The 12,500-nt window shown below is 44.5% G+C and overlaps 2 protein-coding genes across 2 annotated transcripts in view; one reads left to right on the plus strand and one right to left on the minus strand.

The window, feature by feature from the left end:
- Positions 1 to 12,500, minus strand: part of LOC143028361 (cyclin-dependent kinase 4-like) — a 495,706-nt gene that overhangs the window by 397,090 nt on the left and 86,116 nt on the right. The window lies entirely within an intron of this gene.
- LOC143028053 (uncharacterized) overlaps positions 10,581 to 12,500 on the plus strand; it is a 4,279-nt gene continuing 2,359 nt past the window's right edge. The window contains exon 1 of the mRNA XM_076189694.1: positions 10,581 to 11,088. Coding sequence (XP_076045809.1) covers positions 10,581 to 11,088 — 508 coding nt within the window. The remainder of the gene's footprint in view (positions 11,089 to 12,500) is intronic.

The raw sequence follows: 12,500 nt of genomic DNA on the forward strand, positions 1-12,500 counted from the left end.
GCTTACCATGACTTTACGTGAAAAATCCACATTACTGAGCCTCGTGATTAGGTCACTCGAACTTCTCGATCTCGTCTCTCCACCTTCTGCCTGGTCTCCCTCTCACGTGCTAGTCAAGGTTCGAGTCCTTAGCCGTACCACGTTTCAATTTCTGTATGTTGGCCTCCTCGAGTCTCTCGATGCTGATGGCTTAGAATCAAAGTGTATTGTGGTTGATAATATATATATATATATATATATATACTTTTTTCATTCATTCTCTCCATATGTCCAATTCATTCATCCCAATACTCTATTCAGTCCCGCTCTCTGCCCTACCTCATTACACGCAATTCATCCACCCTATACCTAACCATAAATAAAAAATAAACAAATAAAAATTCCCTCGGGTACCTTCTCCGATGTCTGTTTTTTACTGCGATATTTCGACCCACTATCTGTCCATATATTCCACGTGCCATGATGTTGATTGTTTCCTATTTCATTTTCAAGAAGGCTTAGTTTTAAAGCTCTTAGGTTAGGTCTGTGGAGGTTGATGCAATGCTCCCAAGTCGGGGAAAGGACCCGACGGGAATGTTGTCGAACACTTGGTTGACCTGGAATTTCATAAACGCCTAATGGATTGCCCTGGGAGAGCAAGAATAGAAAACGGCGCAACTTTCACGGTCATACATCCGCGGTCAGAACAGAAAGCCCTGAGGTACTCCGCAACTCACTTTTCGAGTGTCCTACATGTCCTTAGGGTGCGTCCACACTACACACGGTTTGCCGGAAGAGTAAAGGGTAGCGGGATGTCTAGCGGGTCAAAGGGAAAGACAAACACATGTTATCTAATACGAGTGTCCATACCGGATGCGGGTAGCGGATAAGCTTGGAGGGAACCCGCTACCCGTGCCAGGTATGGCCGCATGTAATAGGCGTTTGTTCTTGCCTCTGACCCGCTAGGCATTCCGCTACCCTCAACCCTCCCAGCAAACCGCGTGCAGTGTAGCCCTTAGCTCGAGTCGTTCCTGTGACGTGACCATTACTTGAGAAAAGAGTGAAGTATGGAAGAAACGAATGGAGAAAGAGATAGAGAGAGAAAAAAAAAACAGCAGAAGACGGGAGAAAAGTGTTGACAAATAGAAGCAGGAGAAAAGAGCGGAAGAAAAGAGGAGAGACACTTGAACCTTGTCTCCCATCCACTGCCCTGGGTCAGAAGCAATGCAGCAAGGCATAGTACATCCACACCTAGGCCGCTTCCCTTAATCGCCCCCACTCTCGCCTCCCTTCGTCCCCTCATCCGGAAAATATAGATGGGGAGAAATCCCTTCGGGCTGCGTCAACCTAATAATAACAATTATGATTCGTGATACGGTTTAGCGTCGCAAAATCAACTATCAGGAGGCTAGGACGGTCCCCCTTACAAAGGATTTTGTAGCGTGGATTTGAATGAACCATGCCCTTGGTCCAACTCACTGGCGGCAGGGTTCGAACTGTCGTCACCTTGACCTCCGCCGCAAGTAGCGACACTCTAAACCGCTAAGGCCAGCGACCACCCAATAACAACAACAATAATAACAATAATGATAAAAATCATATGGCGTTGACCAGAAGAAAACTCACAAAGTAGACTGAGGATCCCCCGAGGGGAGAGAGAGAGAGAGAGAGAGAGAGAGAGAGAGAGAGAGAGAGAGAGAGAGAGAGAGAGAGAGAGAGAGAGAGAGAGAGAAGACTCTCATCACCCTTCTGGTAATTATTAACGTTTCATCCTCGCTGATGCTAGCCAGGCGATTTCATTCGGCGGCACACTAGCCATTTCTCGCTAGCATGCTACTTGTTTTTACTACTTCGTTTGAGTAGAAACGACTTCGGTGAGGATGTTTTGTTTTTCGATTTTCCAAATGTCAAATTACTCTTACGTCATAGAGTGAGAGGCTGAATGACGAACTATGAGAAGCTAAACCTAATATACGAATGTTGGACACACTGTTGAGATGTTCTTACGGAAGTCTTGAATGTTGTAACCATGGTCATTTCTACTCAAACAACCGAAGTAGCAAAAGCAAGTAGCATGTTAACCTATAGTGTGCCGCCACTCTAAGCCGAGTAAGGTGAGTAAGGCGAAGCGGAATATTTATTCAACCAATAAAAAGTGTTGGGCACATGCAGGTAGGTACGGTACAGCCCCGACAGCCTCGTGCGTCTCCTGGACGCCTTCCAGAGGCGTTCCTTTCCGGGAGGAGGAGGAGGAGGAGGAGGAGGAGGAGGAGGTTAGGATGGGGAAGAAGAGGAAGAAGATAAGGAGGAAGGGAATGAGGAAGAAGGGGAAAAGGTGGAAGAAGTAGAAGATGAGGAGTAACAGGAAGGGGAAGAGGATGAGGAGGAAGGTTATGAGAGATAAGAGGAGGAGGAGGAGGAGGATGAAAAGAAGGAAGGAGAAGAGGGAGAAGAAAAACAGTTGGAGGAGGAAGAGGAGGAGGAGGTAGAAGGGGAAAAGGTGGAAGGAGAAGAGGAAGAGGAGGAGTAACAGGAGGGGGAATGGGACGAGGAGGATGGGGAAAAGAATGCAAGTGAAAAGAAATAAGAAGAGGGAGAAGAAGAGGAGGAAAAACCCTGTAGACACAGGAACAGGAAGAAATAAGATAAGATGGTAGGGGTGGGAGAAGCAGGATAAGGAAGACGGGGAGCAGGAGAGGTGGGGACAAGGAGGAGAACGAGGAAGAGGAGCATGAGGAGGAGGAACAGGAGGAGGCGGGATAGCGGATGGAGGATGAACAAGAGGAGGCGGGATAGGGGATAGAGGAGGAAAAGGAGGAAGAGAGAGGGGCAAATTAGGAGATAGAACAGAAGGAATGGGAGCTGGAGAAGAAGAAGGAGGAGAACGTTCGTTCTCCTGTGGAAGGCGATAGAGGACACAGAGGGCGGTGGCGGCAGCGGCGGCGTCAACCTGGGGGCGCCCCCCTCCCCCCACAGACTTGATTTCCTTCTTCTTCAGGACTGGGTGGAGTATGTGTGTGTGTGTGTGTGTGTGTGTGTGTGTGTGTGTGTGTGTGTGTGTGTGTGTGTGTGTGTGTGTGTGTGTGTTGTAGTAAAACCCACAGCCACAACGGTATCTTTTTGTAGTTGTGGTGGTTGTGGTAGTGGTGACGGAGGAAAGCGGAGGAGGAGGAGGAGGAGTAAAAGGAAGATCACGACGAGGAGGAGGAAGAGGAGGAGCGGACGAGTAGGGGAAGAGAATGAGGAGGTAGAGAAGGAGGTTACGGATGAAAGTGGTAGTAGCAATAGTAGTAATAGTAATAGTAAAAGTAGTAGTAGTAGCAACAGAGCTCTATGAAAGGGCGCCTACCAAGCTGACAGCACTACCGATCAGGACGAGGGGTTCCAATGTAAACAAAAATTAATTTTCATCGATGGATGTCATTGCCCTGAGGTATGGGTGGCCGGCCTTTGGATACTCCTGCGATACACCATTCGACCCCAACCACAAGATGATGTGTCAAAAAGGGTAGACTTAGCCCGGTGTCACACTATGCGGCGGCGCCGGATGCGGCCACGTTATGTTTAAAAGTTCAGTAAGCTGAATAAAACCACCTGGCGACAGCAGCAAGAACTTTATAAAACGACTGCCATCCCCCACTGATTAAAACAGTATCATAATTTTTCGAGCCTAACGACTCGTAAGGGAGACTTTGTTGTAGCCAACAACAAGCCGCAACGGCAGCGCCGGAGAGTGCGACACTGGCATTACCTGCATGTGACGAGACGAGGCAAGAGATCTCGCGGCCCAAATGCAATCATTTAGAACCATGGCTGTGACACTTGAATCGGACCTTCTTCCCCTGGAAGAAGCGACTTTCAGGTACCTCACCGCCAACACCTCAAATAAAACACGAGTGAACGTCAGCGCAAGAGGTTTAGGGGCAAGGGGATCTTTTCTGATATACGAATCTTGACTGAATGAAAAAGAGAGTGAGAGATATATAAATAGAGAGTAAGAGTGAAAGTAAAAGAGAAAGACAGACAGAGAGAGGGAGAGAGGGAGAGAGAGAGAGAGAGAGAGAGAGAGAAAGAGAGAGAGTGAAAGCAGAGAGCGAGGGAGGGAAGGGGAGAGGGGCGAGGGATGGCGGGAGGGAGAAAGTGAGAGAAAACAAGAGTGAAAGTTAATGAAAAAGAGTGAGAGAGAGAATCGACGAAAAAAAAAAAAATCGACCAAAACCCCTTAAAAACGTTCGGTGATATCTTGAGGCTTTCTTTGTCTCTGACATGTGTTGACAACTTGTTCGACGCTCACCACCTTCCTCCTGGCCTCCACCGGGAGAGCAGCATTATCTCGAACTGAATGAAAAGTGTACTTATGCTTCGGTCAAGGTGGCCCCGCCGCTATCACTCTTCTTCTATCTACAAAGAGATTAGTCTCTCTTTGTTCAGGATTTAATCTCGGGCACGAAGATCATTTCTCATCTTCTTGAAGATGACAAAGACATCACCAGACAAAAACATTACGACGTAACAGTTCATGGACACGCTTGGTACGAGATAATATATATTCTGATTATACACATACATATATACATGCACACACACAATTATATATATATATATTATATATGTATCACGTAAGTGGGAGTAGGAAACACAGGTGTCTTAGTCTGAGTTTAATGTATTCCTGGCTAGTTTCGCAGATTTGTCCCCAAATTAATTTACGAAACTAGTCTTGAATAAACTCAGACTAAGACCACCGTGTTTCCTAATCCCAATTGCGTCAACGTGTCAGAATGTCTCAACATATATATATATATATATATATATATATATATATATATATATATATCCTTATCGCCTCCTCCTCACTCCTTCCCCTCACCCTTCCTCTTCACTCTTCCTTTCTTTTCATCTCAAGCTCTCGGCCCCAGCTGCTGTTCCCGACCCTTCCTCTTCCACCCCTCACCCTCTCGCCTCCATTGACGCGACCCTGGTCTTCCTCTTCCTCTTCTCCTACTTCCCCCTCCCCCTCACATCCTTTTTCTTCCCACCCCCACTCCTTTTTCTCTGCATCCCCCCCAACCTATTTCACTCAGTCGACAACCCCCCTCCCCGCTACCTCTTTTTCGTTGTCGCCATACTCCCCCCCCCCCCACACGCCGCTTTTGCACCTCCTTCAGCTCCTTACTTCGTCGACTTTCATCTTGGTCCTTTGTGACCAATTTCCACCTTCGTGAGTTTGTTCTTCTTTGCCTCCTCGGGTCCTTCCACCCTCCTCTCTCTCTTTCTATATCTCTCTCCCAACCCCTCTCTATTCTCTTTCCTCCCTTTCTCTCTATATCCTTTCCCTCTTCTCTCTCTTCCTCCCTCACCCTCTCTCGCTAGCTCTCTCTTGCTATCATTGTTACACGCACGCTCACACACTTACACATACAGTACATGCACACACACGCACAGACAGACAGACACACACAAACACATACATGCGCGCACACACTGAAGAATTTTCCCTATCTATCGAAAGACTGGTTCCAGTTTTCTCTAAACCGTTACCTTCTCGGGCATTCCGTCTCACCAATACCAGACCAACAACAGCACCAGCAAAGAGCAATATCAGCTACAACAGGAGGGAACAAGAGGAGTGCCAACAGCTACAAGAAGAGCTGGAAAAGGCGGAAGAGGAGGAAGATGGAAAAGTAGAAGAGAGGTTGACAATGTTCCTTCTTGTCGATTGTGCCGTGCCTGGTACATGCACAGTACCAGCGTACACGCACGCACGCACGGTGCCTACAGACGACTTGCTGGCGAATGTCGAGGGCCGCCCCGCCACATCGTTGAACTGGCTCGGGAGAGTGCCAAGCCGGAGATGGAGGGCCGAATCGGATAAGGGCAGTGATAAGAATTCCACAAAGATCTCCGATCTCTTTCTCTCTCTCTTTCTTTCTTTCTCTCTCTCTCTCTAACGGATGTGGCCAAAGGCCTCAAAATGTCTAAAATTGTCCTTGGGTCTACCAAAAGAACCTCTCCCCATGATAGCGTCCAGAAACTAAGATTCTGTTCACACGAGCGGTTTGAACCGCGCGGAAACCGCGGTGGTACCACATAGTCAAAGAAAAACACGCAAAGTTGTGTGAACGCCTCCACTGACATGCAGCATCTTATACATTATTCTTGTTGCCGCATAACGATTTTAATCATGTTCATGAATATCCTTCGTTAGCACAGTGGCAATTGGAAAAAAAACATATCGTAGAAAGTTGATTCTGTTCAATTAAAAGAGCAAAACCCAGGATAGTATTATTCGCAATCTATCTAATGAATGCTTGATGGCCGAACGAGTTAAAGCGTCGCTACTTGCGACGGGGGTCGAGGGAACGGCGGTTCGAACCCTGCCACTAACGAGTTGGATCAAGTACATGGTTCAATAAATTCCAAGTTACAAAGTCCTCTGTAAGGGGCACTGTCCTAGCCTCCTGATAGGAGGAGTTCGCGACATTAAACCGAATCATTTGAGTCTTTAGCTAACACGTCACTGACATGTTTTTTTTCGTTAATTTAGTCTTGTTTATGTGTTCAAAATGTTGATAACAGTTTGTACATGTGACTATTTATCACTTCATATGGTACAATTTGTTCACCACCTTGGTGTGGTTGCTCGGATACCCTCATCCCCCCTTCAAACTTTTGTCTGTTTGTTTCACTTTTTATTGTATATTTTCTTCAAGTTACATCCCCCCCTCCCATCAGGAGGAGCTAAGATGGCAGGGGGGAAAGGGTGGTGGATGGGAGTAGAATGGGTGGGAGTAGATACGTCCCTTTGACTTGGCTACCTTCCTTGTAAGGTGGAAAATTTCTTGGTATAAATATAGACACTTTTGTTTGTTAAATTGTACACGTTTGACAATTTGTCATGATTAACGATAGCGTGATTATCCAAGGTCTTCTCCCAGGTACATTCCGGACCGCATATATCTGAGTTCACTACATTAACCCTCACATCCCTGAAGACCATTCCTGGACACGAATCGAAACGTCGGGCATAACAAACCCTTCAAATTGAGTCTGGTGCTTCCTCTCTTTCCCATAATGGATCCCAGACTCCAGATTTTCACGTATGTAGGACGTATGCATGTAATATACATGTATGTATGTTCACGTATGTATGCTTTATACAACCTACCCTGGCTCAAACCCTGGGATTCTAGTAATACGACCAGTCCTCTTCTAATTAAGTAAGAACCCTACGCTTCTGATTTCATTTTCATTTTCTTAACATCGACAGAAAAATAATTATTTCCAAACAACAATGCCGAAGTGAATTAGCTGGTGTTACTTTGTTTAAAATTTATCTTTTTCGGCAATGTATTCAATATCACATAATACTATCAGTCTATTATCAATATTAGTATATCGTTAGTACAACACTATTACAACCTAATAATACAGCCGAAGAAGTATCACTTGTATTACGTCAACATCTAGCATCAAATCAATTGGTCAAGTGAAAAGATTTCCTGCAAAACTGGGTTCATACATGCTCAAGCGTGCGAAACATTCTTGCAATATTGAGTGAAGATGAAAATAAATCTTATAAGATGGCGGCACACTTGGCATTCCTCGCTAGCATGATACTTACTTTTGCTACTTTGAGTAGAAACTACTTCGGTCACGATTTTTTTTTTTTTTTTTTTTTTTTCAAATTTCCAAATGTCAAATTACTCTTGCGTCATATAGTGGGAAGCTGAATGACAAACGAAGAGAAGTTAAACCTAAAATACGAATGTTAGAGACAGTATCGAGATGTTGTAACCGAAGTAGTTTATACTCAAACGAAGTAGCAAAAGCAAGGAGCATGCTAGCCTACTGTGCCGCCACCTTTACACATACACACATACATCGGGATAGCGGGAGCCAATGTAGTGACGAATATAGTGTGTGTGTGTGTGTGTGTGTATGTGTATGTGTGTGTATGTGTATATGTGTGTGTGTGTGTGTGTTCAAGGCGTTATCACACTAGGTTATTTTTCCTCCGTCTGTTGGATCAGATTTGCAGCCCCGCTGCTCTCGGGAAGTGATCTGACATGTTGAAGGAAAATAATTTCCCCCCATCATATCAAATGACATTCTAAGTTAATTGCTGAGAAAACAAAATAGTTTACCATAGTGATTTTGCGGCGAAAAAAGTTTCCGTAGGTGGGCGGTACCGCCGATGAATAAGGAGGTTGGAGGAAAAACACCTCGATGTGATAACCTCTTAAGTCACATCTAAAGCAATTACACTAGACAGTCAGACACGCCGCGGTAGGCCCAGGATAACGCGGCCATGGACAACGGCCCCTTGTAGTGCCTGCAGCAGGTGACGTTTCTTTCAGGAGTTATCACACTTGGCTATTTCTCCTTCAACCTCAGATTAATCCGCCCCCCCCCCCTCCACAACTTTTTCCACCGTAAAATCAGTGTGGCAAAATATTTTGTTTTCTAAACATTTTACGAAGAATGACATCTAATATGCTGTAGGAAAATTATTTTCCTCCCAAAGTTGCGGGCATCTGCTCCAATAGTAGGAGGAAAAACAGCCCAGTGCGATAATGCCTTTAGGGAACCATATCCAAGTGCCGGCGTTGGTCTCCGAGGGTGAAGTCGGCTTTGTAAGCCTCTGGGCAGTCAGAAGCTGGACGGCCAAGCAATTTAGCTGTCGGCTGGACTCCGCCCACCCCCCACCCCACCTGCGTTCCTTTTGTTCCTCGTTAGCTGGGTAGGCCGGGCTAGCTCTACCAACGCGAGACCTCGACTACTCGCGCTGTTGTCGCCTGGAGGTTCAAACTGGATCAAGTGCTGAGCTCGTGATCGACGGGTATTCCCTCTCCATATTAGAGATCTAAAGGGGTTATCACACTGGGCTTCCACGGGCTTCACTATGGCCGACAGTTGAGAGTTCGTTCGATTAAAAACGACTTCGGTTATCATATTTCATTTTTCAAATCTCCAAATATCAAATTATCTTTCCGTTATATGTAGCATAGCTGAACTAAGAAGTTGTAAAATTATACGAACGTTACACATACTGATGAAATGTTCTTAAGACAAGATTTGTGTAAGCGAAGTCCAATTCTAGTTACTCAAACAGAGGTTGGAGGTAGGATGTGGGAGGAAAAATAGCCCAGTGTGATAACCCCTTTACAAACTATTTTCTATAACTTTCATGCATTTCAATCTATTTTGCAAGTCCATTTCATGTTACTCTGTTAAGAACATAATAGATACGAATGAAGGAGATTGCAAGAAACCATAAGGCCTACATTAGGCATTATGTCCATCACATCCTTCTGTTAACTGAGAAACCAACCTTCTCGAACCACAATAAATTCAGTGTCTCTTCTTTTTTTTTTATTTGATCCTGATGTTATTTTCTTTATGGCCCTGTTCACACTAGCGGTTTGAACCGCGCGGAAACCGCGGCGGTACCGCATAGTCAGGGAAAAATTCGGAGTGTGAACGCCTCCATTGATTCACAATGTAATTAAACCGCCGCGGTTCAAACCGCTTGTGTGAACAGGGCCTTTGCCATAAATGAGGGGGAGGGGGTGGGCATCCAAGGAAGCGGTAGGGGCACGAAAATGGGGCATACATGCTTGGGGGGAGCATGGAGGGGGGATATGATGCTGAGAGCATACCCCCTTATCTGTTGTCCGGCTGTGCCAGTGATAGCTTATCGTCTATATCAGCAGAGCTGGCGGCTTGGGTATCTGCTACTGGGATTATTATGTAAGGGCATAGGAGTCGGGCTGAATAAAGCCATTGGGCATCGAGGTAGACAGAGCGCTTTCTTCGACCCCAGTCAGTGACAGGTAGTAGCTGAATCGCTCCTGGTTAGGCAAGGTTAGATTGGGCAAAGCTAGGCTAAGCTAGACTAAGGTTAGGTTAGGTTAGATTGGATTAGTCAGAGTAAACATCATGTGAGGATGAATCTTGCTAAAAATACAATGTTTTATTAGTTGATTATATATATATATTTTTTTCAAGTACATCACAAATTGATCTATACACCCCGGAATGAACGAGGAAGGGGCATCCCACGCGGTGACATTTAAAGTCTTTCTAACTAAAGGAACTAAATGAATTAGATTAAACTAGGTCAGGTCAGGTTAGGGTTATACTAAGGCTGGGCTTGGGCACAAATAGTGACATATCCATAATGTCTGTTATACTATGACTTTTCATCCCTTCATTTTATGTAGACAATATTCACATCTTAAAATCTACTGGTCTGCTCCAAGTTCAAAGATTAATCCAATTTACATGCTGTGTCAATTGAGATCATCTCAGGTCAGTTAACAAAATCATCGAAGTCACCTCATGAACTGAATAAAATTAAGCTTAAGAGGAATCAAGACGGATTTGATTCTATTCGAATATATCAAGAATCAACATGAGTGGATATTTGTCCCAAATATTGCCGCAGTAGGTGATTTCTTCTGCATATACATACACATTATGTGTATACATACATACACACCCACATATTATATACATATATATATATATATATATATATATATATATATATATATATATATATATATATATATATACGCAGCAAACAACCCCAAGGAATCATGGCTTCTCTCGATGTCCAGTCCTTATTTACACATGTTCCAGTCCTACAGACAGTGGACATCATTCTTCAGAACGCTTTCCACCACCCAGAACTCCCACCCCCTAAAATTCCTGAATATATTTTGAAGAAGCTTCTCCTCGCTTGTACGACCGAAGTGCCCTTTACAGACCCTTCGGGACAACTATATCACCAAGTTGAAGGCGTAGCCATGGGGTCTCCTTTAGGCTGTACTTTCGCGGATTTCTACATGTGCCATTTGGAAAACAAGGTTATTCAAAATCCCGAATTACGGCCCTTCACTTATTGTAGATATGTCGATGACATATTTGTAGAGGTGAGAAGTGAGTCTCATCTTATGGAATTGCAGCAAGCCATGGAATCTTCTTCTGTCCTGAAATTTACCTATGAACTCAACTTACATAACAAGATCCCTTTCCTAGACATCCTAATTTCTTCAGAGGACGACCAATACCAGACCACCGTGTACAGGAAGAAGACAGACATAGGTAGATGCCTCAATGCTGCTAGCGAGTGCCCTCAACGTTACAAGTTGAGTGTCATACGTGCCTACCTCCGCCGTGCTTTCCGGAACTGCTCCTCATGGACCTTATTCCACCAGGAATTATCTCGCATCAAGCAGATACTTTCCAACAACGGATATTCTAACACAATCATAGATAACGAAACAAGAATATTCATGACACGCATTTTTACACAACAAGAACAAAACCAACCTCCCACCAAACATATAGTCTATTACAAAAACCAAATGACACCTGCTTACAAAACGGACGAACGCGTCATCAAAGAAATAATCACACGAAACACTACTTGCACCAACCCTAAAGACAAATTAGACATTATTTATTACAAAAACCCCAAGGTCTCCAACCTCCTTATGACGAACAATTTGTCTAAGAACCACAGCCCCCTCAAGAAAACCAATGTGATATACAAATTTTCCTGTCCCGAAGAAGGTTGCAAACTTCTAAATAATGTATCTTACATTGGTGTCACTACGACTTCGTTGAGCAGGAGACTTACAATGCATGCTCGTGAGGGCAGCATACAAAAAAACACATAAAACAAACTCACAACAAAACCCTCACAAGGTCACATTTGGTGGATAACACGAAAATACTTAGACACTGCAGCAATCACAGAAAACTACACATTTTTGAGAAAGTATACATTTCACAACAGACTCCACTCATCAATATACAGACCGACACACTCGGTGCCCTCCTATTGCATAAGAACTCGACTGTTCAAAGACATCCTCCGAGCATCGCAACTCCCAGAAGCAACAGTTCCTCCCTAGGGAGTTCCAGCAGACATCCTCCCAGCGCAGCCGACATAATCCCACCGAACATAATCCCACCGGACATATCACCAATCAATAACAGACCCATCCTACGGAGTTCCAGCAGACATCCTCCCAGCGCAGCCGACATAATCCCACCGAACATAATCCCACCGGACATAATCTCACCAATCAACAACAGACCCACCACACGTAGCTCCATTGTGCGCCAACCTAGGTAGCAACTGTGACCTCTCCCAGTACCATGTATACACCATTGTGCGCCAACCTAGGTAGCAACTGTGACCTCTCCCAGTACCTTGTATACACCAAATTTCTGTACTTAAATTGTTAGCCTCCTTTTATGTATTAGATTCTTTTCTCGCCTGAAGATGGTTGAAAGCATCAACCGAAAGCTCGCATTATGTATTATTGTATAGTATTTTCTTAACAATACAATATGGATCTCGGCAGCCTCGTTTTTGACCTCCCTTCTGATTACAAGAAGTCTATTCGGAAGATAGAGAAAACTACTAAGAAGTTAGTTGATACTGAATTTGCGCTGGTCTTTAACAAAACATGTTTAAAAGAGAACTTACTGCCTATTTATTCTAA

The sequence above is a fragment of the Oratosquilla oratoria genome, chromosome 9 (assembly GCF_046742065.1).
Source record: "Oratosquilla oratoria isolate Oo_2021 chromosome 9, ASM4674206v1, whole genome shotgun sequence".
Classification (NCBI taxonomy): Eukaryota; Metazoa; Arthropoda; class Malacostraca; order Stomatopoda; family Squillidae; genus Oratosquilla; species Oratosquilla oratoria.